Here is a 24,574-nt window from a genome sequence, read left to right on the forward strand (position 1 = left end):
GACTCTTAAGGCTAGGCGCGCACATGCAACTTTTAGTTTCGAAACTGTTTGGTTTCTAATCTGAGCACTATAGACTTATACGAGAGTCCGCGCACATGCAGAAAACAACGTGACTGCGCGCACATGCAACTAAATAGTTTCTTTGGTATGCATGTATTAGTGCATTTCAGTCGAATGATTCTTTAAAGTGTGACGAGGCTAGTAGGATACTTCCATACGCGCAGAATAATATATCCTTCTCGTACGTTTGTTTTCATAATTTAATTTGCTACTTTTTAAACGTCAAATGTATTTATGCACTGAAAGGAGGTGGTTATTATTATTTGTAATTCAAAACAAAAAAACATTTTTTAATTTTTTTTATTTTCAGATTATTATGTACTTCAATCAAGTGCGCCATCGTTTAAAAAATGGAATAAAGCACAATTATTTCAAATGAAGTTTCGCGTCTCACAAATGTGAATGTCAAGAGTAAAACAACGCTGTAGCCATCGAATGCTATCAACCAGACTGCAAATGGAAATGTATACAATAAAGAGTAACATAAACAACACTGAAACGGAAAAGCACCCACAGGAGCATCAGTATCAGAAAGAGGAGGAATCTATGATGATCCTGATCGGAGCAAATCTTCATTCGAAAAGGTTCCTCTACACACAGCCTTCCTAGTATATCTTGGCTTTTACCTTGGGCTTTTATATTGGGCTACATAAATCAATTAATGTGTGCCCCAAAAGTAGCTAAAGAAAATAATCGAGAGGTAAGATGACGATTTGAATCGATTTGAAAATCACGAACTGACAGACTGAGTCTGAAATTCCATTTTTTTTCCAAGGCTATGTTACGCTATACGATGCCTTCGATGGCTTCTATTTAGGGTATGTCTATCGGAAATGGAATTTCCCAATTTGCAGATCACATTACCAAGGATTACGGTTGGACATTTGAGTTCAATTGTGAAGTATGTTGGAGTGTTCGATTGTCCGAAGATATTGCATTGAAAAAGAAATTCAAACCTTATTTGTATTTGTATGAGACGCATAGTGTGGTAGCGATGGGACCAAATGGTCGCGGTATTGTCGACTATTATGGCGCCGATCAGAAATATGTTGATATTCTAATGGGAAAATTTAAAAAGAGCTTTGGCAGTGCTGGTTGTTTTATTGCTGGAACAAAGGTAAAGATTTATTAATAGGTGTCAATCGTATCCAAAACAAATTCATTGTTTTTAAATATTTTTTTTTCTTGGTGGTCTCTTAAATATTTGGTTTTATAATTAACAAATATAATTCTTTTCTCTTATAAAATATATTAGTTACCCCAAGGGTTTCCTGCCACTCCAATTGTGGAAGGACGTACATATACGCTTAAGAGCTGTTTGATTATGCCTTACAAGTGATTGATGAAATAAGTGATTCAGTAATGAGTTGGCCTAAAGTATTCATGTAAAGTAAGAAATTCTAATCCGATTATTTATTAAGTTAAAAGGAATAAATAAATAATAATAAATAAATGAATAAGGTTATTTTATAATTCGTTTAATAAGAATTTCATTTATTTGATGTATCTTTCCATATATATATAAGTATAAAGTTAGTTACTTATGATCTATTATATTTCTATCAATTAAAATAAATAAGTAAAGCAAAATTGAAAGATGTTTTATTTTCATCGCAGTAGAAAAAAGCGGAGGTCTAGATTAATTTTTTGAAATTGCCCTTTAACAAAGCGTTGTGACTTAAACGGGTGAACCCAATATTGCATTTTGATTGCAGGTTTATCCTTCTTCTTAATTCAAACTCACATATCAGTGCCATTTCGTAAAAATTCATGCCTAGAAAATTTTATTGACTTTCAAAAAACAAAAAATATATTTTATATAATTTTGTAATTTTTTTCTACTCTTTTCTTTCATAAGCAAAAGAGTAGGACAAATTTGAAACTATTTTGTTTCGTGTATATGAGATAGAAATAGTAAATAAATGTTTTCTGTGTATTGGTTTATTTCGTTGATTACATCGCTTATGTGCGCGATGTTTGGGCAACTGAAGATCAAACTATTTGGTTTCGAAAAAGTTGCATGTGCGCGCCTAGCCTAATACAAATTTTCGTTGTTGTTGAGGAAATGTGGAGACAATTTTGAATTTGATTTTTTGTATTTTGTGCTAGATCCAAATATTCTTCGTTGTTTAAAAAACTCGCTATTCACTTTATCAGTTTCTTCATTTAGAAAGAAATAAGGACTGAAAGTATGTGCCCAGCGTGTAATTCGTACTAAACTTCGACTTTATTCATGATAAATGGCCGAACCTCAAGAAATAGAACTGTCAACACAATTTGAGATTCTCAACTGTCAAACAATAGACAACAACGATATACACATCTTATACAGCTAAAAAAAAAACACTAAACAATAAATATTACAAAGCCTTTTTTTGTAAATGTAAAACCAAAATTCAAAAAAAAAAAATAATTTTGACACACGATTTGCTAATTATTACATATTCTGCATTTTCAATTATTTGATTTCATTAATAAGCTATTTCAAAGCTTTCTTGGACCCTTCCAAGACCCCTATTGATATTTAAGTCTCATTTTGTAACTTGTCTGAATTTGATTAAAAGAGATGCAGAAGTGAGGCAGATATTTTTATTCATATTTTAATGAAACGATAAAACTTCAAAATGATGGGATTTTCTATGGGGAATTTCAGATTTTCGTTAAAAAATTGTTTTTTTTTTCGTGGCGCATGGAAAATGATTGGAATTGTTTTATTTGTTGTCATTGTATTGGTATAACTTTGTGCACGTGGATAAGTTAAGTTTGACAGCATGTTTGGAAAATGTGAACGCTAATGGTTTTAATCTATTCGCATGAGCAGCTGTCAAATTTGTACAGTTCAAAGTTGATGCAAATAAACAATTATCATAGTAAATTAAAAGAAAAAAAAATAAATTGGGAAAAAATACCAATATTTAGACTAGAACTAATTTTAACTTAAAAAATAGATAGTCATAAAAGAAATTATGTGCGTAGATCTTGACCTACAACAGATGGCACTCACCGGTGATAAATTTGTGATACTTTTGACATCAAATCTGAAAAAGAGTACTACGATTTTTTTCTAAGACTTGACTTTCTTATGTTGATATTTAGCGCTTAGACATCAAAAACATATATATACAAAAAAGTTTAGACAAAGAATCATTCGTCACCTCATTAGAAAAACATAGTCACACACATTTGTTTCAATACAGGGTTATCAATTTTGTGGTTTCAAAAGTTAACATAAATAAAATACATATAAAATATTTTTTACATCATACGTTGAAGAATTGACATTATGTGGTGAAGCACTACAGACCACTACGCGAATTGTGGCAATTTTTAAGGTAATTTTTGACCACTTTTTGATACATATTGGACAGTATCTCAGCCATAACTTGATAGATGTTGGCTTTTAAGTGCTCAAAAGTAAAAAATCACGGCCTTTCGCGTAGCCCTACAAAAAAAGTGCAGTGCAGTCAAATCGCATGATCTCATGCATGTCCAGTTGATATCGTCACGACGACGAGAAATTAGGCATCCAGGAAATTTCTCTTACTATAAAGTCACATTTGCTCGAGTTGTGTGACATATGGCACCGTCTTGTTGATACCACATATTCTCCAGGTCGGTTTCTTCAATAGCATGCAAAACAAAGACCATAATTGGCGGTAATTGAAATGTAATGGCTTCTCTTCAATTACTGCTCAGAACCCCAAATACAACAATTTTGTTTATTTATTTATTTATTTTTAAAGTATCAATTTATTTATCAATTAAAATTGTTATTAATTTGTGGAAAGACCAAATAGCAGCAAAGGCTTTCGGCTCTATATTTGTTTATTAAAAACAATGTGCCGTAAGACAGTTCTAATTCCTGAAAACGAAATTATGTCAAATAAAATAAAAAATACGGGTCAAATTTTTAAAACATATTTGAGAGAATGCGCTTTTAATCTGAAATTGAAAATTATCATATTAACATCAAGAACAGGTCACAATAGTAAAACCAAAGTCACTTTTTCGAATTTCAGCAGACGACAGCACTGAAATTCTCAAATGTCAAAATGCAATATTTTTGCGAAATGCGATGTTGTTTTTTGTTTGCACGAATGTTGACGAATTGAAAATTGCTTGCACATCATTTTCATTCATTATTTTCTTTTCATGCGAAACCGAAACAGGAAAAAATCATTTTCCAGAGGCCAGAGAAAATCTATGTACTACATTTTCCCTGTTGATCAGTTTTTTACTGTTTGAAAAGCAAGGCAACCAAGAGAAAAATGGATTTAGATATCGATGAACAAAAAGTTTTCAGTGTTAGAAAACTGAGAAAAACTTTGAATGTTTCAAAAACAAAAAGGTCGCGAAGAAAATCAATTAGACGCCCGCGAAATACAACAAGAAAATGGAAAGTGGCAGAGGAACTTGTGATTTTGGATTATTTTCGAAATGTTATCCGACAGAATCAAGAAATTGAGGTGTGCGTGAGATGCATTTCGCAAATTTGACGTCGTTTGTTTTGAATTGAAGTTAATTTTTGTTTGTTGCCTTTAAAGAAACCAACAGCGGATGTGTTCTATGCGAAACTCATTGAAGATCTGAAGCTTGAAGACGCCTCACCAACGCAGACTAAAAATAAAGTCCGTCATTTGAGGGATTCCTATATCAGAGCTGTGAAGTGGATGCAACAAACTGGACAAGATACAAGTAGCAGTTGGGTTCGTCGTAGGTGTTTTGAATGTTGTTGTTGGGTTTTGAAATGAGTTTTCACTTTGGTTTTTGTTTTGCAGAGTGTGTTCTTGAGATTTGTACGCATTATGATATCTTGTCGGAAATCTATGGCGATAAACTGGATATTGACTCATCAAAAGTACAACCAAAGCACTATTTTGAGACCAGTAGAGATGCCGTAGGTGAGCCCAGAGATGAAGATTCCGGTCGGGAATTTGTGAGCTATGAACCTGATAGCGAGAATGAGAACGAGAATTCAAACCAACTAATGAAGCAAGATATCGACGATGATGATGAGCCGCTACAACAGAGCCCTTCCAACAAGAATGAGGTGCTTAAAACTTCCGTTTAAATGTGTATTTGTACTTATTTATTTTGTTTTAGGGCATAGGTGATGAATCTCTTCATTGTTTCAAACAATTCCTCTCATCTACGTCAGAAGCTATCAATCGAGCATTCCCATCACCTGCACCCAGCTTAGCATCGTCAGAGCCACACCGACCAAAGAAAGTTTCTCCAAAGAACGAAGCACATTCGGCATTTGAAGAGAAATGGAAAATCGAAGAATTGAAACTGCAACAGGAAAGATTACAGTTGGAAAAATTGAAACAAGAATGGCAAAGAGACATTAAGGAAAAAGAATTAGAAGTAAGACGAAAAGAAATCGAAACCAATGAAAGACTAAGGATTTTAGAAATCGAAAAGGAGGAACGAATGGAGAAATTTAAGATAGAACAAGAATGTAAGCTACAGCTGGAACTGGCTAGCATTAAAAATTCAGATTCAAAGAGTAGTAGTTCATAAGCTAAGTGTAATTTTTGTGGATATGTACTTTATAGCCGAATTAGATTTACTTAGGTCATATTATTTAATAACGTTCCAATAAGATATAATTTACAAGCAAACTAGAATCTTTTTTTTTATGAAACCTGTCCAGAAAAATAACATACATAATTCTATTGGAATTTTTTTACCGACGAAGTCTTGAAGTTTCAATAATTTTTCACTGTTTATTACAAGTTTAAATTTTACATAATAAAATGAGAACCAAGGTCTCCGAGAAAACTATTTCTAGTGATGACGACATTCCAAGGGATATTTTTGAAATTATTCACATTCACAATATTTGAGGATGCGAAATTTTATCATAAAGATAGCCCGCTTGAACCTGACTATCAAATTGACTTTTTAGTTAGAGATAATCTTAGGTTCGATGGAGAATTCGAATATTCCTTAGAATAGAATATTTTACTCAATACTGTCCAAGAGGCTTAAGTAAGTTGCAGGAGCACTAGCCCAGGTATGGGATTTATACTCAAGCTTTGGACGTATATATGTAAGTCTTGTAGATAACAGCCAGATCAGAAGGTAGAAACATTTCTTGCATCGCCTTAGAAAACCCAAACATCTTGCGGAATTTTTGGCGATATTGCGTATGTGATCGTTCCACAAAAGGTAAGAATATCGCGATGTTCAATCTCCTCGATGCAAGTGCCATCTATGGATAGTGGCAAGGGGGGTATATCTCGCTTTAACGATACAAGACAGCATTGCGTTTTTGAAGCATTAAATTCCACGCGGTTTCTTAATCCCCTTTGAACAATGCTGTTAAGGTCGGAATTTAATGAGCTTATCATATTTTGTCGTTGCTGTTCCACATCCGAAGAAGAGGGGTGTGAATCTAAAATCGAATATGAAAAGCTAAGACTACTATCGTCAGCGAAACAATGCATTGGATTTGATGTTGCAGACAGGAGATCATTAATAAAAATGAGAAAGAGTGTTGGAGATAGAACAGAGCCCGGGGCACACCAGCATTTATTTTGTGGTTTTCAGACTTGAATCCATCCAATACAACTTATATTGAACGATTCGAAAGGTAATTACTAATCCAATGAAGAATGGATTCATGAAAACCGAAAACACGCATTTTCGATAACGGTGTCTGATGCCAAACCCTATCAAATGCTTTGAAATATCAAGTGCAATAATCTTACTTTCTCCAAAACGATGTAAAGATTTGCTCTACAGTTCGGTGAGATGAACCATGAGATCACCAGTGGACCTTTTGCTACGAAAGCCGTATTGTCGGTCATTAAGAAACTTTCGATCTTCGAGATATTTCTTAGGCTGATAATTAATCAGCGTTTCAATGGCCTTGGAAAGAAGGGATATAAGTGCAATTGGTCGGTAATTAGAGAGTGAGGAAGATTCGCCATTTTTGGGGATAGGCTGGACAAATGCAGTTCACCATCCTCTCGGAACGAGACCTGAAAAATAGGACAGATGAAAAAGCTTACGGAGCGGTTTTGCCAACGTTGAAGAACACCTCGTCAGAACAATAGCGGGGATACCATCCGGACGAGCGGATTTATGAGTGTTTAGATCTCTAAGGTCTCTTGCCACAATACGAGCGCGAAAAAAGATTGGTCCCATAGAATCACTAACTAGCTCAAGTACAGGCGGAGTCATAACACTCACTGGCAGCGTAGAATGTGCGCTGAACTGCCTAGCAAAGAGATTAGCATTCTCTAAAGAGCTAACAAATGGAGTGTTTTTGACAACGAGCGTAGGAACCGATGAAGAGGAAGAACTCCTCATGTTTTTTACAAATGACCAAAAATTTGTACTACCTTTGGGACATTGCAGTATTTTTTGCAGTAATTTTTGGTCATGTAAAATTTTGGTCCGTCGAATATAGGCGTTGCAGACCTTCCTGGGCCCTTATTATGAAATACGAAACGAACGGCAGAAAAAACGAAACCCAGAAAAACGAAACTCATGGCGAAGAGCGATTATGAGAAACGAAAATGGAATCAAGAAAATGTTGCCAGCCAAAAATGAAAAATGGTATTTTTTTTTAAACGCAACTAACTTCACACCTATTTACAAATGTCAAATTGTGAATGTTGGAAAAGTTTTAAGTTTAAATTTGATTTGATTTCGGTTCGGTAAAATGTTTTTTCATTGCGATTACTTTCTTGAAAGCGAAGATGAATCTGAATCCGAAGGAGAAATGCGTGTAACAAGGGCACTCTTAAGAGATTCATCCGACCCAATGAGCCTTTCAAGTTCCACGTAAGTAAATGAAAATCCTTTTGTTCATGCTGTATTTAAGTAAATTCCTAAAATATTTTCAAGGTTCAAGCAACTTTTTCGTCTGAACAAGGAAGCGTTTAAATATGTATTGGATGAGATTGATCCACACCTTCCAAGTTTTAATTCTACATATATACCAAATGTATTGAAATTAGCTGCAACACTTCGGTTTCTGGCAGAGGGTGGATATCAAAGAGGAACCGGCCAGGATTTCCTTGTTAGTATGGCACAACCAACTTTATCGGTCACTCTAGCAAAAATATTGCCAATAATGGAAAATATTCTGTGCCCAAAATTTATATCATTTGCAATGACGGAAGACGAAAAAACTGCAAGTAAACAACATTTTTATGAGAAATATAGTTTTCCTGGCATTATCGGGTGTGTAGATGGTACGCACATTAAAATTATAAGACCAGTATTAAATGAGCACCTTTACTTTAATAGAAAAGGTGACCATAGTATAAATGCAATGATCGTAAGTACCACCCACTTTAATTGATACATTTTTCCAAAAGCATTCTCTTCTATTATAATTTTTCTTAATTGTCAAAGGTCTGTGACTACAAAATGAGAATACGAGCAATTGATGCGCGGTATGGAGGAGCCTCCCATGACTCATTTGTGTTTAGTTTAAGCGCCTATCGCAGACACCTTGTTCAAAAATGGAATGATGGTGATAGGAGAAGTTGGTTATTGGGTACGTACATACATAAATGCTTAATTCATTCAAACCGTTTGATGTGTTTTAATTTTTGTAGGTGATTCTGGGTACACATTGGAACCGTGGATGATGACACCCTACAGGAGTGCACAAGAAGGTGGCCAAGAAGAACATTTTAACACGATCCATTCCAAATGTAGGAATATTGTTGAAAGGACGATAGGCGTTTTGAAATCGAGGTTCAGAAGCATTCTCGGAGCAAGGCAACTCCATTATTCACCCGAAAAAGCTATCCAAATTACAAATGTTTGTGCTGCTTTGCACAATATTTGCAAAAAGTTTGCTGTACCAGACTTCCCGGTCATGGAAAACAATGAGGAAGGAGAGGAGAGTGAACTTGTAGCTAGTGATTTGAATCAATTTTCGAACATAGCAACAGAAATACGAAACCAAATTAAAGACGTTTTGTAAACAAAATAAAACTATTTAATTCAGTCATTGTATGCAAGTAGGTACATAGGTGTATCTGTGATCACAAAATTGATAAATATTAATGTAAGAAAATAAATTAAGAAAGTAAATAAACATAAAATAAACTCTTCTTAAAAAAAAAAATAAAAACTTCACAAAACTAAAACAAATTAACTTAATAAATAAACTTAATAACCTTACATGCAAGTTAAGTTATTCACTACTACTTGAGTGTTCATCATTTTTTGAAATGGGGTTGTAGTATTTCGTATTCATTTCCATTTTATCTTGCCTTAGTTTCAATTTGCGAGACTTAATTGAAATAAGTTCTAATCGAGCGTTATGTTTCTTTATGTTGTTTAATTTGAACTCTTCCAGTTTTTCTTTTTTAAGATCATACAGTTTCCTTCTTCTCCTGTCTGCTTCTTTATTCCATGCATTTAATGTAGTCAGCTCTTTTAAAATGCCCTTTTGCGTTTCAAGCTTTTCGTTTAGCATATTGACAGCTTTATCTTGCAAGTCAACGTGCTGTTCCAACAAATTGTTCCTGTTCCGTTTTGTTGCTTTTTTATTTCTAGACGGCGGGTTACCTTCTGAATTGTTTGGTTGTGGTTCCTCATTCTCAATGTTTTCAAGTTGTGGTTGAGGGTCTTCGATTAAAGTTATGAGGTAATCCTGATCATCAGCATCTTCCATCAATATATTAACAGTGGTGCTGCTACCGGCCGTCACTTCAATGTTTGGGCTATTTCCATTCGGATCACCAAATTGCTTTCCTAGTTGGTTTCCTGAAACGGACTCATTTAGGTCAAGGATCGAAATAATAGTTTTTTCGTTATCAGACAATTTTTTCTGCTTGTTAGGCCCGCCCCCTGTACCGCTGAGATGGACCAAATTGTCTCGCATTTTTCTCTTCAGATTATATCTATAATCTTTCCACACGTTTTTCCAACCCTCTGTTGTTTTTTCTGGAGGGCCACACGCGTTTAATTTAGCAGCTAAGTTATTCCAAAGATTTTTGGCTTTCGATTTAGCTTGGCTCGTCGGCAAATAATTTTTAGCAATATTTGGATTACTTTCCATGAAAGCTACCATCAAATCCATTTGTTTAGCATTCGTTGTAGGCCTAAATATTAGAAATATCTTATTTTTATGTTTTTCACCATTATATTTATTATTTAACTTACATTTTTTCTCCCTCATCAAAATGAAAACAAACCAAAAAGAAAAACAAACCAAAACACAATAATGTTTGACACTTGACTAACCCGCCAAAACAAAAGCTGAACGAGTGATTGAAGGCACTCGTAAATAAAAATACGAGTATGGTTTTTTTACGATTCTCGTTTCTCGTAATCGCAATTTTACAAATACGCGCTTCTGCAATCGTTTTTCGTAATCGGAATTTCACAAATACTCCGTATTAAAAACGATTATCGTTTTTCATAATAACCCTCCTGGCTTGTTTGAACTTTTTCCGGCTTTCCTCAGTACGGTTGGCTTTTAGCAACGGAAACTTACTTCTTTGGCCCTAATGACCTCTTTACAGCTCACATCAAACCATGCGTTTTCCTTGGGTCTGATACTTTTAACCCTGTTCGGTATAAAAGTTCTCATTCCCAGGAGAATAAAACTTGTGATCATATCAGCGCTGGCGTCAACGTCACTATCAAGGAAGCATAGTGAACTAAAGACCTTTAAGTGTTATGCATCTTGTTTCTAAGGAGAAGCAGTAGAGAATTTCTTGAAAGCATTTTCAAAATTCTAAAAAAAAACAACTTTCGACTTTTTGTTGTAGATTTTTATATTTATTTTATAATGATTGTTTTTTGTTTTATTACAATTCATAATATTAATAATAATAATAATAAAATTGCAGCGTATGCTTATTTATGTTCTCTTGTTTGTTGTCAATCAAATTGTGTGATTATATTATTTTTGTTTTTTTTTTTTTAATATTTGGGACGCTACAAACATTTCTAATGTACTAAAAATATATTTATATAAAGATTATAATAATTTTCCATGTTCAAAATAAAAACGACGATACAAAACGATGGACCTTTTTTTTCTTAAAATGGCTTCAATTTTGAATTGAGAGAAATATTTAAAAAAAAAAACGAAGGAATTCTTTTTTGACTTGCGCAAAGATTTTCTCTTCTGGAAAACAAAAAGAAAAGTAACGAAACGAAATGAAAGACTCTACGAAGTTGGTTTGTATCCTAGAAAAATACAAGCTAAGACAATGAGTTCAAACTTAAAGTAGCCATCTTCCAAGTTACCTCAAGTTCGATGGTTCAATTGGTAATTTAATATATTTCTTGATTTTTGTGTAGTCCTAATCATCATCGCTTAAGAACTCATCCAGATTCACATCGGTCGTATCGATATTTTCGTCCAGAGTCATCCCGTCTATCTCCAAATCCAGATCATCATCCGCACTGTGATCTTCTGAGTCGAGGGAGGAAGCTTTTGTTGCTGCCGGTGGAACAGGAGCGGCGTTGGCGCTAGCGCTGGCGCTCGCTTCGGCGGCAATGAAATCATCATTCTTTTTGTGGTCAGCAACATCGACTACGGGTTTGTTGCCATCGAAAATTCCCTTCTCCTCAGCAGCCCTCATCTCCTCCAATGGATTGCGATTGATGTTCAATGGGACCTGAGATGCGATCCGAGCTGGCAGAACCTGCTGTTGCTCCTTCTGCAGGAACTCCTCCACCCGCAAGGCATCGCTCAGGCCGGGGAAAAGATTCTCATACTGACTTGGATCGGCCAGCGACTGGCCAGCCTTTTCATTGAATTTGGCCAACTCTTCGCGCCACAATGCCACGATTTCTGGCATTTTGCTTGGAATGTATGTGCGAGCGAAGAACGCCGCCTCGGGCAGGCGATTTGTTTCGACGAGAATGTTCAAGCAGCCTGTAACATCGCCACGCAGGAAGGTCGAAAGGAATGCAATGTTGTGTTTGCCCTGTGCTGAGCCGGCCTCTCCCAAGTCCTTCAGCATTTCAGAATCGCCGGAGCTGGTGGCAAGCAAAAGCAGACCGCTGAAGTCGTTCGCCTTCTGCATGCACTCCTTGACCAGAGCCATGTTGTTCTTTCGCGAGGCCACATCGGCCAAGGCAGACCACTTCTGGGGATTCTCGGATTCACGGGCCAATTTGAGAGCCACCTCGAGTTCGCCGATCTGCAGAGCCAAATCAAACCTGTGATCGGGATCTGTGGACACTTGCAGAGCTTGCGACTTGAAGCCTTGCTTCTCCAGGAAGTGCGCCACACGTGTGCGGTGTTCCTTCGGAATCGTTGGCAAGACCACGTCAGCTCGCTCGAAATCTCGTCTCATCACAGCCGTTTGGTATTCCAGCACGCTCAGCTGAAGTGAGAAACTGATGACATTCAACTCCTTGTCGCCCAGATAGAGTCTGTTGTCCTTGGGCACGTAGCCGAGCAGATACATGGTCCTGTCTAGATGCGAGATGGTCACGATTTCCCCTCCGACATAGTAATTGATGCGGTTGACCGAATTTGTGTATATGAAACAGTCTCCCACCCAGAGACCAGTCCTCACCTGCTCGTTCACCTCACCCAAAACATCGAATGCCGTTTCGATGCCATCGTCCTCGAGACCTTGTTTGGTCTCTATTGCAGTGGCTATGGCTCCTGTGTCAACACTGAGTATGAAGTACGAGTCATCTGTAGCCAAACAAACTAGCGTTCCAGCTTCGTTCCAAAACACATTCCTGGGCTGGACCTCAATGCGTCTCACCAGCTGCAAGGTTTCCCAATCGTAGAAGGCCAGACCGGACGATGTCTTAACTCCGAACAAGTACCCAGCGTAGATGTTTTCGGCGCCATATTCTGGGGTGAAGCTCTTGCGCTCCTTGAAGTTCCTGAAGAGCCTCACAGTTCCATTGTTCTCCCGAATGGCATATTCATTGCTCTCAATAGCCCACACGAATTCTTGCGCCGAGCCAAAGGCCTTGTTACGCAGGGCCATGGATGTGTAAATGATGTACTCGCCATCCCCACACACCACAACGAAGCGTCCATTGGGATTGTGGGTGATTGTTTGGGGGTAGATTTCACAGGCGCCCATGTCCTTCACTCCCACCGGCAGCCTCTCTCCGTCCTTGACCTCTGTCTCGTCAGAAAGGGCCTTCAGATTGACTTGCTGCATCTCCGAGTGCTTGGCCCAGATGATCTTGCCTCCAATCACGTCCATCGACATGGCTGGCTCCTCACGACCGACTTTGATAATGATGGAACCCTCATCGTAGCCCAGGGCCACGTTGTTTGTTCCTCGCATGCAGGCAATCGTCCAAACACGCTCAAATCCATAGTTCAGACATGTCTCGAGGCGATAGGTTCCCGAATGCCAGATCCTCACAGTCCCGTCCTCGGATCCTGTCAACACAATTGGTAGTTCTGGGTGGAAGCAGACGGCGGAGATGTTCTGAGCGTGGCCTTCCAGTGTCTGGACGCAGGTCTTGTTCTGATAGTCCCAGATTTTTACCATGCGATCATCCGCACCGGATATCAAGTAAGGCTTGTCACCCCCATGGTAGTAATCGACGCAATTCACACCCTTCTCGTGGCCCTCCAATGTGAAGTTGGCAAAGTTCGAACCTAATTGCCAAACTTTCACTGTGCGATCCAACGATGCCGACGCAAATGTGTTGTTGTCTTTTGGGTTGAACACAATTTGCATCACGTAGTGCGTGTGGCCTTCAAAGACCCGTTGGCAGGCCCACAGCTTCTCCCAATTCCAGAGTTTTATCAACATATCATCTGCAAATTAGACGAAATTGTATTCGAATTCTCGACAAAACTAACTCAATTCCACTACTTACCACTGCTGGTCAAAACCAGAGGCTGAGTTGGGTGCACAGCTATGCACCGAATATAGTCTGAGTGCGCCTCGAACGAATGCACCTTCTCCAGAGTGTTATAGTTGAATATTCTGATTTGCATATCATCGGATCCGGTGATGAGCCAATTTTTGCGAGCTACAAACCGTCCCGAACGCACCGGGACATCGCAAACCTCGAAGTCTTTCACCAATTGTTGGTTTTCATAATTCATGATGTGTACGTGGCCATTGTATAGGGCGCACAACATCCACGGCTCGGCCGGATGAATATCGACGCATTTCACACGATCCGAGCGAGATGTTAGGCGTCTTTTGATGTCCAATTTAAGCGGCATGATGTTATTTAAGGTTTAGTTGTGTTTAGTGATCGAATTTCTTATTAAATTGTGCTTTTTTTATTTATAAATTCTTTACACCTTTCAACCGCGATAACAAAATAAATTCATCAAGAAGAATTAGAAAAAGTTCAAAGATGTCTGACTTCACTTTTCTTGCTTTTGCAGCAGCAGAAACGTCAAATGACGATTATTTTGACAATTGAATTTCTGATAGGTTGGAAGTTTTGGTACAAAATGAGAATTGTAGTAGATTTAGTAGACGGTTGCGTTCAGAGTAATTTGAATTTATTTTTAAAATAAGGGGCCTGTTATGGTTATCGTTGAGATCAATCTGGAAAATGATTTTGAATTGATATTTTGATGTGATTTATTTTGATTATTATGATTATCATATTATTTTGTCAAACAAATAAAACATACCATTTTACTAATTTGTTTTTCAAATTTATACAATTCCAATGAAAAATTTCAGCCAGGGGTTTTGTATTTCAATGACAGACATTTTCAATGATCAAACAAATTTCAATGATAGGATTCAATAATTTAATTCAATGTTAGCTATAACTGTCATCTAAATGAAAGTCATATCAAAATGTTAGATTTCAAAATAAAACCCATCGAAAAAGTTAATTCATATATATACAAACCCTTGTCCACCATGTAGTAATTATAGGCTAATTGAAGATTTTCTCGGGACGAATAGTTAGTGTGTAGTACTGCCTGTTCCCACAATTCTCCACGTGTAATTCGGTATAAAAATTGATATCAAAATGAAGGTAAAGAGCTATAAAAATTTGTTTATTGACCCTAAAACTTTTCTTGAAATTTTGAAAAATTTATTTTGTCAATGGTGAACAAAGTTGTAAATCAAAACTAATTTTTAATTTTATGAGTTGGAACAAAATCGATTCACAGCAGGTGCCCAATTTTCTTTAAAAGAGTTATGATGATTAAAGAATTCAATAAATGAATTGGAGATGGATACAGAGTGAATGCTGACGTTTATATTGTGGTGAAATTATCATTAATTGACATTTGATTCTCTCCGCGTTCTAATCATCGGATTCTGTAATCATTATCGTTGTAAATTCAAAATAATGTATAAACCTTAACGAATCAAACAATTGTGTTTGTTCGAATTTGAATAGCAAAGTGCTAATCATTCAAAAACTTCTGTTTTAATCTTGTTGAGAACAACAAATAATAAAACAAGATAAAAATGCTGTTGGAATAAGGTCTTAAATAAATATTCTGGCACGCTTTATGTCTTTAACTTTTCAACTACGAGCTACATAGTCCAATCTATCAGCTCAATTTTTACTAATTTGTCCTATAAATTTCGCCGTATGGCGTCAATGGTTGCAGAATATTGGCTTTCAATGGTCCAACAGTTGCTGGTTTTTTGGGCTAAGCCAATGACTCAACAATAACATACAAGAAATAATCGAAAGCCTTAAGTCACACAAACCAGATTGCCAAATAACATGACTACTTGTGTAAATAAAGTTGTCAGTAAATTGATGGTTAAGCGCGAGGTATAATAAGTTAGCACTCGACATTCGTTGTTACGACAGCTCATTCGTTATTTCGAAAGGGTCATGGGTCCTCGCCATGACTCACCATTTAGTAAACCACTCCAAGCAGTCAATTTTGATCAATTATTCGTTAATTATTTGGCGATTATCTTGTCTTCAAGTTCACATCCGGACATTTTTCTTATTGATAAAGCCATTTAACCAAAAACGAGCTTTATCAATAAGCACCATAAAATTAACCAAGTGCTTTATTAACTTCGAGAACAGATTACAATGTTTTGTTTCAAAGTAAATTTATACAATTTGGAAGATTTTTTCCTGCTTTAAACGATTCATGATCAATTGTCAAACCTTACTGAACAGAAATGTCATTCATTCTAAAACTGTCAAACCATAGAAACCCTTCATATTACTAAAAAACACCCTTTATCTTATTGTATTGACTACTCATGCATGTATACATTCGTTTTTAGGATACTAATCAAATTAAACTAATTTTTAACGAAAAATTGCAAATGGAAAAGTTCCTAATGCTTGACTGTTTTGAGAAGATTCACTTTGACATCATAGCACTTTATCTCTTCAGCATTTAAAAGTTAAAAAGATATGTAAAAGTAACAAAGCAGATTTGAATTAAAAAAAATATAATGGTCGAAATAAAATGATAAAACGTCAAATCTAGTCACTTCAAAAGAAATTCAATGTGAACATCGTCCATAACGGTATTTTTCTGTCAATATGACAAATTGCCGTAATTAGGTCTGTTCCCAAACTTGACCAAACTGACAATTGTCCACAAATGTTGTATAAATACCTTTCCACACTACACACATTTTGTACTTTTTTTTGCAGAAGGGACAAGGGAGCCCTAACCAGAGAGTAAAATAATTTTCCCTCCTAACAAATTTTGAACAACGAATTTCTATCGCAAAAATTGTTGGAATGTCAAATTGTGGTACGTAAATTGGTTGTCATTTTCGCCGTCCGTTCGGTTTGACTCGCATTTCCTACTTTCTTTGCAGTTGTCCTTTTTCTGAGAGAATTTAATCCTCACTCTTCAAAAGTTTACAGACCAAAAATTTCTGCCCACAAGTCTTGGGAACAAACCTATGGTATGGGATATTTTGTATGCAGTCGATAAATTTATTAAATTTTTACGAAATTGATGTGGAAAGTTAAAAGAAAGTAATTTTTGAATTTTCCGCAAAGGAAAACAAATTATTAAATCAAAACATAAATACGCTCAAATTATACTTTTCTGTAAAGTGGACATTTGTATCGTTACTTGTATGAATACCTCAGTGTTTACAAAGCTCTAAACACTTTCGAAGATAAAATCGCTTGGGAGCCCTTTATACGACAACGAATTAAAAAAGCCTTCGCAGCCAAAGATCTCGCCGTTTAAACAAATCATTAAAAACTAATCAAATTAAAATTGTTATCTTTTTTTTTATTCTAACATGATTTGTTTTAAATTAAATAATACATATACATAATTCGTCATTTCTTATTTAAAAGGCATAAACAATTTTACAATATACTATTAACTTTTGTTCAGCACTACAAGTATTTTTAAATAAATCTTGAAAATAGAAAATAGTTCTAAGATTATTGTAAAAAAAAATGTTGATATTCTTTTAGTTTTGATTTGATTTCATAATAATAATAGTTTTGGTTTCAAAATATGTAAAACAAAAATAGTAAATGGAAAAAGTAAAAGTAAAAAAGGAAAACGGAATTATAAATCAAACTTAGGAAATGTATAATTTTTGAAAATTCGAAGGGAACACCGAACAACAGTTGTATTGGCAACCCCTTGCCATTGATAATCAAGAACGTGCCGACATTCCACCGCCACTACTACCATTCCCGCCCATGCGTCGCTTTTTCTTTTTCTTGGCAGTGAGACTCTCTTGACCACTATCGGTATTTGAACAACTATCGCTATCCTCATTGCTGGACGACGAAGATGACGATGAAGAACTAGAATTACTTGAGCTGTCCGATGCAAAACCTGTACTCTGGTCGATATTTATATTTTCAGCCATTTTTGCTAAATCAGGTTCTACTTCCTAAAAAAATTTAATTACATAAAATTACATCAAATCTTGTGTTTGTTTTTGTCAAAAAGACTTACTCGAAGAATACGAAGCCATTTGCGAGACAACTTTGGTCGCCCACGAACTGTTTTATGCCAAACAATGGGGAAATTCGTCTTGCTGCAGAAATTCTGTGTAACAGCAACTGTGTCGTCGAGATTTAGGACAACATGCCACCAGCCTCCAGGCACAAAAACGGTCTCTCCTGGCCCCTGTAATATTTCTATCTAAAATAGAAAATTTCTTGCCATTAAGTACCACCAAACTTTATAAAACAATTTCAAATAAAATTCTTACTGGAGCATATTCTTTTGGCCAATCGGGTCTTTTTGTCTTTGGATAAATTACACTGAACCAGGTTATTGCCTCATCGCGCTGCTTCCCACCTACAGATCCCTGGACTTTAAGTAATTCTTTTGGTGTGTGTGTTGGGAAAAGGCACCACCTCTTGTGGCCGAAGACAAGTGCATTCCAGGCACTTGTCCCAAGTGGATCTATGTGAATTCCCGTTCCTGAACGAGCTGGTCCCATAACAAACCACCGATACGGTGGACGACGATCTTCTCCGGAATACTTGAAAAGATCATCTTGAAAATACTTTGGAATAGTATAGTCGTCTAGGAGCTTTTTTCGACGATGGTGCTAAAAGATAAAGAGATAAAATGAGTTGTGTTCCATCAAATAATAGGAGTAGTTTCTAAAGTGTGCTTAAAAACTACTTAAAAACAGATAAAAATTTAAATATGAAGAATTGTTAGGGGTTCAGGACATAATTCTTCTGAGGGATAAAGAATTGGTAAAAAAATTGAATATATCTTGAACAGAATTGGCTTAAAATTCTTCGAATTGGATTGAGTGTTAGTTAGTTAGTTATTGAAAACTTTATTTAACACAAAATAATTTTTCCTACTCTCATCTCCCCGTGGAGAACATCGGGAGCCTAGTACCACAACTGGAGATCGGGTTCCAGCCATAGTGGAAAATTGTTGTGGGCAGCAAACGAGAGAGGGGGAGAGGTGTTTTCACTAAGTCACCTCTCCTCAACGGTGGCGTCTACAGTTCCAGTAAGGTTGAACTACTTAATGAACACCTTATAGGGCTTCTACGACTGATTTGAAGCCCAGGCCTAAAAGGAGCGGTTTATCCGGCTCCCCGTCCTTGGAGTTATACTAAGGAACTGGTCTTCCAGGTTGTTGGTTGTGCCGTCGGGGTGACCTCCTGATTACGTAAAAAAATACATTAGTTGCGAAGCACCAACAAGCCTCGGATACGGACGGATTCACTTTTGACAACCCACGCAAACGAAATAAGGACAACGAACTTCGGATATGTACGTGGAATGTTAGATGCCTTAACAGACCACTTGCAGCCGAACAATTAGCGGAAGCCCTAAACTGCTGCAAGGCAGATATTACAGCCATCCAAGAAGTGCGATGGGATGCACCGGGCAAACGCAAACTAAAAGACTGCGATGTATACTACGGCGACTGCTACCGAGAACAAAGACAGCGTCTATTTGGGTGTGGATTTGTTGTTGGAACTAGACTCAGGCAAAAAGTCTTGAGTTTAAACTGTGTGAGCGAGCGCATCACGACAATCCGCATCAAGGCTAAATTCGCCAACATAAGCCTCATGCCCCAACAGAGGAGAAAGATGAAGACACCAAAGACATATTCTTCGAGCTCTTGGACAAGACATGAGCAGTGACCTGATTATGACAATAAAATTGTCTTGAGAGATTTTAATGCCAAGCTAGGACGAGAAGACATCTTTGGTGGCATAATCGGGAGATGCAGCCTGAACGAAACCACCTCCGGCAACGGATTCAGGCTGATCGATTTTACTGCGGGCCGAGTCGTTCTGGTAGCTAGTACGCAGTTCACACATCTCAATATCCACAAGGGCACATGGAAATCTCCTGATCTATCAACTTGCAACCAGATTGACCACATTGCGATCGATGCATGACACTTCTCCAGTATCCAGGATATCCGAACATTTCGAGAGGCCAACATTGACTCGGACCACTACCTCGTTGTAGCCAAGGTACGGCTAAAGATATGCAGATCCAAGCCAAAACAAGGAAGTACTGTGAGAAGATTCGACGTTAGACGGCTACAATCGCAAGAGACTGCCATGTCCATTTCCGATGGAGCCTCTAATAACCTCTTAAGGAGTCCTATGCTTTCTGCATTAAGCATTAAAAACCAGTTGCAACATTGCCTTGCAGCCATCAGAGATGCCGCCTCTGAGGTGCTAGGTTTCACACGGCCACCACAGCGAAACCCCTGGTTTGACGACGAATGCCGGCAAGCGCACGCAGCGAAACAAGAGGCATACAAAACGGCGCTGCACAAAAGGACTAGAGGAGAGAGGAACACCGGCTTCTTAGATGGAAAAAAAGAGAGCATGAGAAGCGTGCGATCGAGGAGATAGAGGGATGTCACAACAGGAATGAGGTTCGTAAATTTTACGAAAAGGTAAAAAAAAACCTCCCAAGGGTACAAGCCACGAACCGAAGCCTGTAAAGACGATCAGGGGAACATCGTAGTAGAACCGTAGTCGATGCTGAGAATATGGAAAGATCACTTCTCCAAATTATATAACGGCGATGACGAACCGAATTCCGCTGTAAGGGAGATAGAACCACTCAACCTCGGTGACGCAGATCAACAATTCCGCCTACCCGACCTTGACGAAGTGAAGATAGCTATATCTAAACTTAAGTCAAACAAAGCTGCTGGAGCTGACGGCATCGCTGCCGAACTATTCAAAGCAGCAGGCGATGACTTGGTACGGAGCATGCACCAACTCATCTGCAAAATATGGTTGAAAGAAAGCATGCCCGATGAGTGGAATCTCTGCATAGTATCTCTGCATACATAAGAAAGGAGATCCTCTAAATTGCGCCCACTACAGAAGCATCAATCTCCTTAACATTGCATATAAGATCCTTTCTGCCGAATTATGTGAATGTCTGAAGCCGTTCGTCAACAACCCGATAGGTCCTATCAGTGTGGCTTCAGACCAGTAAAGTCCACTATCAACCAAATTTTCAGACTACGGCAGATCTAGGAAAAAACCCAGGAGCTTCAAATCGATACCCACCATCTCTTTATCGATTTTAAAGCCGCGTACGACAGCATCCATATGGAAGAGCTTTACAGAGCAATGTCTAGTTTTGGCATCCCTGTCAAACTTATCCGTTTGTGCAGAATGACGATGGAGAATGCACGCTGCTCTATCAAGGTCGGAAAAGATCTTACCGATTCATTTGATGTCAAAAAAGGTTTTAGACAAGGCGATGCAATGTCATGCGACTTCTTCAACATCGTTCTGGAAAGAATTGTGCAAAACTGAACCGTCAACACTAGAGGCACAATCTTCCAAAGGTACATCCAATTACTCGGATACGCAGAGGATATTGACATAATTGGAAGATCAAAGCGTGATGTCAGTGGAGCGTTTTTGAGCATTGCGACGGAAGCGAAGAAGATAGGTTTAGTGGTCAATGAGGGCAAGACCAAGTATATGCTGTCATCAAAAAAGGACACTGAACGACGACGTCTTGGACAAAACGTCACCATGGACAGCTATAACTTTGAGGTAGTTAAGGACTTTATCTACCTAGGCACCGCTATTAACACAGACAACGACACCAGCGCTTCTTCTTTGGACTTAGAAGGCAATTGAGAATTAAAGTCTTCTCTCGAGCATCTAAAATCACCATCTATAAGACACTCATCATCACGGTTCACATTTAGGGAGCCGAGAAAGATGTGAGCGTCTTAGGATGCTCCGAGAGAAAAATTCTTCGGGTGCTTTTTCGTTCCGTACGCATAGATGGAGAATGGAGGAGAAGAATAACGACGAACTGTACAGCAACACTGACCTAGTTAGCAGAATAAAAGTCCAACGGCTTAGATAGCTAGGTCATGTAGAGCAAATGGACATCAACGCTCAAGCCCAGTAGAGAAAGACCGGGACTAAGGTGGCGCACCCAGTTAGGTGAAGACCTCAACCAACTCGGCGTGCGAAACTGGAGACAGCTAGCTAGGGACCGAGCTAGCTAGACTCATGTCTCCGGACTGTAGCGCCACCTTAAGTAAGTAAGTAAATAGCTCACTCAGTTGAGATTATGGGAAAAAATGCTGACGAATTTGTCCACTTAGTCATAACTTTATTATGTCATAATTGAATTACAGAGATTTAGTCTTTATAAAAAAATCGGGAAATTGACTTTAAGGTTTCTAATATAAATTGGAGTCATACCCAGCTCCGTGTAGATTTCATGTGTTGCAGGGGAATTCGGTAAACGAAATAAGCGTTTCAAGAAAGAACATATTCTTTGATTTGAAATACTTATAAGTGAAAACGAAGGGTTAGAATGTCTGGAGATTGGGAGCCGAAAATAATCGGTTAACTTTCTCTACTTTGTCCATCAACCTTCATTCCTTTATTTATTCCGATCCTCTTTGCAATCTGTAACCCAATTTGTAGCGCGATTCCAGTTTTCTTACCACTACTGAGAAACCCACTTTGCACCCGTTACTTCTTGTTTTTAAAAGGGCGTTTCTCTAAGGTTAACGATAAGATGTGAGAACAAAAACTTTATTGTCTAGACTTTTTGTTTCCTGTGACGTACAATTTAGTGCGTATGACTGTCAAGCCTAGGTTGAATCCCTGTCTTAAAATCTAAACGTTTTTACACCACATTTTCCATCAATAATTATCCCATGGCACATTGAAAGTTGTGATCCATTAAGCATTGAACGCGAACAAATGTATTCAATTTACCTATTTATGCCTTTCTGTGAGATATCCAACTGAAAACGCATAGCGTCTCCAATAAATAAATAAGATCTCAAATATAAAAATTATATTAACAAGAACGAAGAAGATAACTTACCTCTCCGAAGCTGCTATCGAATATATAAAGTGGACTGTCATCCAATGTTGTCTTCATATATTCCACATAATATTTCATTTTCATCTTGACACTGTAACCTTCATTGTCTTCGCCGCATTTGAACTTTTGATTTCGATACTTCTTGACCAATCTATTCATGGTCCATTTCTCTTGGGCCTTCCATCCATCTTGGACGCCCGTAATTACAACGGGTAGGTACGGTTTCTCATAGCGTTCAATGAACTCCTGACAATCAACACAATTAGCATCAATTCGATCTACATTATCCGTGAATTGGGTAAATCGTTCGAAACTATCTGCATATCGAAGAGCAGTCCAAGATTCTTTGTCGTTTAGTTCTGAGAATACACCGAAAAAATAATACATCAGCATTTAGTTTTGTCTATATAATATTGTTTCTAGGTTAACCCCACGGACAGCGGAGCACCCATCACCACCCATCGCAAAATCGGTTGCAATAAATTTTTGTTTGACAAGAGCAGCGACAACGACAGCGACACACTTACCTGGTCGAGCTTTTCTTTTAACTTCTCGCAGTCTTTTTCGCGAACGGCGTGGCAATTTAAATTCCTCAGACATTGTACTTAATTCGAATAATAATTTAGCTAATATAAATTGAATAATTTAATACTTAAAAATTAGTTTTCCTTTGGAGAAAGAAAAAAGAATTTCGTGCCAAAGAAAATCTGGTTGCACGGTCAAGATGAAAATGAAAAATGTCTTTTGACGGTTTAGGTTTTGTTGAATCTGAATGCATTTGAGTATGAGTGCGTGCAGTTCAACAAATGAGCAATGGCGGTGATTTGAGAGCATTGCCAGAAGGTGTTTTTAAAATTAATTTAGGTTGAACGCATTCGAAGTTATAGTTATTTTTTGAACTTCACGAGGATAATTCATCGCACAACATTTTTTAGGGTAGTAATTCTCAAAAATAGAGTTGTTCAAGATTGTATGGTCATCATTGATATAAATAAACTGGTTATCGATACTAACTCTCTTACGAAACTCCCCTTAAATGTAATTCCATTTGCTAAGCTATGTTTGAACTTTTGAAGGTTTGACGGAAAAAATGTAATTAATTTTCAACGCCATCTGTTGCGTGTTTGCTTAAAAGCCTTTTTTCTTTTTCCGCTGAACCTACAAAAGGGCTAGTAGCGTTAAGAAATAGATTTCCATGTCATTAACCTGTACTTTGCTGATAGCAGTCCATATTCAGTAGAACGCTTTTGTGTGATTAAAAAATGTCATTATCCAGAAGAGAAATAAAATCCCGTCAGAAGAAAAGTGATATAAATCAAATTTTTGGTTTAGTTTAAAATCACATTAAGCCCATATAAACTACATACATTTTTAACAGACACAAAATCTTGTTTTTAGAATAGGCCAGGTTATATTTATAAGATTTCTGAGAATTTTTTTTAGGCATGTTAAAAGAGCAAAATAATGAAATATAATTACAATTTACTGTTCATTTACATCTAGCAAAACAAATAAGCTTTGCATTTCTATCCATCCTTTTTGAATTGTTCAGTGGAGAATTCTTGAGAAATCGAATCATAAAAATTCTGTTCTCAGAAATCTCACAACTGAAAGTTCTCATTTTTGTATGAGAAATTTTATTTATATATTTGAGATAGCGGAAATCTCTTAGATGTTCGAAATATAAACTGACCAAATTAGTAACTTAAAATATGCCAAAACTTTCCTTTATAGTAGCACGAATTTTTAAAGAAGTTTTTATTATTTAACACAAATGCACAAATAAATAATATTGAAGAAAAAGAATTTTATA

The 24,574-nt window shown here is 37.2% G+C and overlaps 5 protein-coding genes and 1 long non-coding RNA gene across 7 annotated transcripts; 3 read left to right on the plus strand and 3 right to left on the minus strand.

The window, feature by feature from the left end:
• Position 1: 1 nt before the first annotated feature.
• LOC129947073 (uncharacterized) lies at positions 2–1,481 on the plus strand. Its single transcript, XR_008781681.1, has 4 exons — positions 2–309; positions 371–760; positions 836–1,177; positions 1,316–1,481. It is a non-coding gene; the product is annotated as an uncharacterized LOC129947073 (long non-coding RNA).
• Positions 1,482–4,137: 2,656 nt separating this feature from the next.
• Positions 4,138–5,690, plus strand: LOC129946063 (DNA ligase 1-like). Its single transcript, XM_056056090.1, has 4 exons — positions 4,138–4,526; positions 4,605–4,773; positions 4,839–5,110; positions 5,164–5,690. Exons 1-4 carry the CDS (start codon positions 4,329–4,331, stop codon positions 5,581–5,583), a joined length of 1,059 nt encoding a protein of 352 aa, XP_055912065.1. The 5' UTR covers positions 4,138–4,328; the 3' UTR covers positions 5,584–5,690.
• A 1,807-nt stretch (positions 5,691–7,497) lies between these two features.
• On the plus strand, positions 7,498–9,013 carry LOC129944293 (putative nuclease HARBI1). Its single transcript, XM_056053640.1, has 4 exons — positions 7,498–7,857; positions 7,921–8,356; positions 8,434–8,578; positions 8,640–9,013. The coding sequence occupies exons 1-4, from the start codon at positions 7,736–7,738 to the stop codon at positions 9,011–9,013; spliced, it is 1,077 nt and encodes a 358-aa protein (XP_055909615.1). The 5' UTR covers positions 7,498–7,735.
• Positions 9,014–9,207: 194 nt separating this feature from the next.
• On the minus strand, positions 9,208–10,991 carry LOC129944294 (uncharacterized). Its single transcript, XM_056053641.1, has 2 exons — positions 10,201–10,991; positions 9,208–10,139 (listed from the first exon to the last, which is right to left on the minus strand). Coding segments are annotated over exons 1-2 (915 nt in total). The 5' UTR covers positions 10,203–10,991; the 3' UTR covers positions 9,208–9,226.
• Positions 10,992–11,127: 136 nt separating this feature from the next.
• On the minus strand, positions 11,128–14,395 carry LOC129944292 (coatomer subunit beta'). 2 transcript variants are annotated; one of them, XR_008781411.1, is made up of 3 exons: positions 13,861–14,395; positions 11,296–13,798; positions 11,128–11,235 (listed from the first exon to the last, which is right to left on the minus strand). XR_008781411.1 is itself a non-coding variant. In XM_056053639.1 (2 exons), the coding sequence occupies exons 1-2, from the start codon at positions 14,213–14,215 to the stop codon at positions 11,352–11,354; spliced, it is 2,802 nt and encodes a 933-aa protein (XP_055909614.1). In that variant the 5' UTR covers positions 14,216–14,395; the 3' UTR covers positions 11,128–11,351. The 2 variants fall into 2 exon arrangements, 1 of the variants encoding a protein (XP_055909614.1); XM_056053639.1 differs by having other exon boundaries at positions 11,128–13,798.
• A 2,787-nt stretch (positions 14,396–17,182) lies between these two features.
• LOC129947281 (bifunctional arginine demethylase and lysyl-hydroxylase PSR) lies at positions 17,183–23,511 on the minus strand. The gene is made up of 5 exons (XM_056057791.1): positions 23,289–23,511; positions 22,762–23,120; positions 18,150–18,494; positions 17,891–18,079; positions 17,183–17,825 (listed from the first exon to the last, which is right to left on the minus strand). The coding sequence occupies exons 1-5, from the start codon at positions 23,359–23,361 to the stop codon at positions 17,583–17,585; spliced, it is 1,209 nt and encodes a 402-aa protein (XP_055913766.1). The 5' UTR covers positions 23,362–23,511; the 3' UTR covers positions 17,183–17,582.
• Between the last annotated feature and the right edge of the window lie 1,063 nt (positions 23,512–24,574).

The sequence above is a fragment of the Eupeodes corollae genome, chromosome 2 (assembly GCF_945859685.1).
Source record: "Eupeodes corollae chromosome 2, idEupCoro1.1, whole genome shotgun sequence".
NCBI lineage: Eukaryota > Metazoa > Arthropoda > Insecta > Diptera > Syrphidae > Eupeodes > Eupeodes corollae.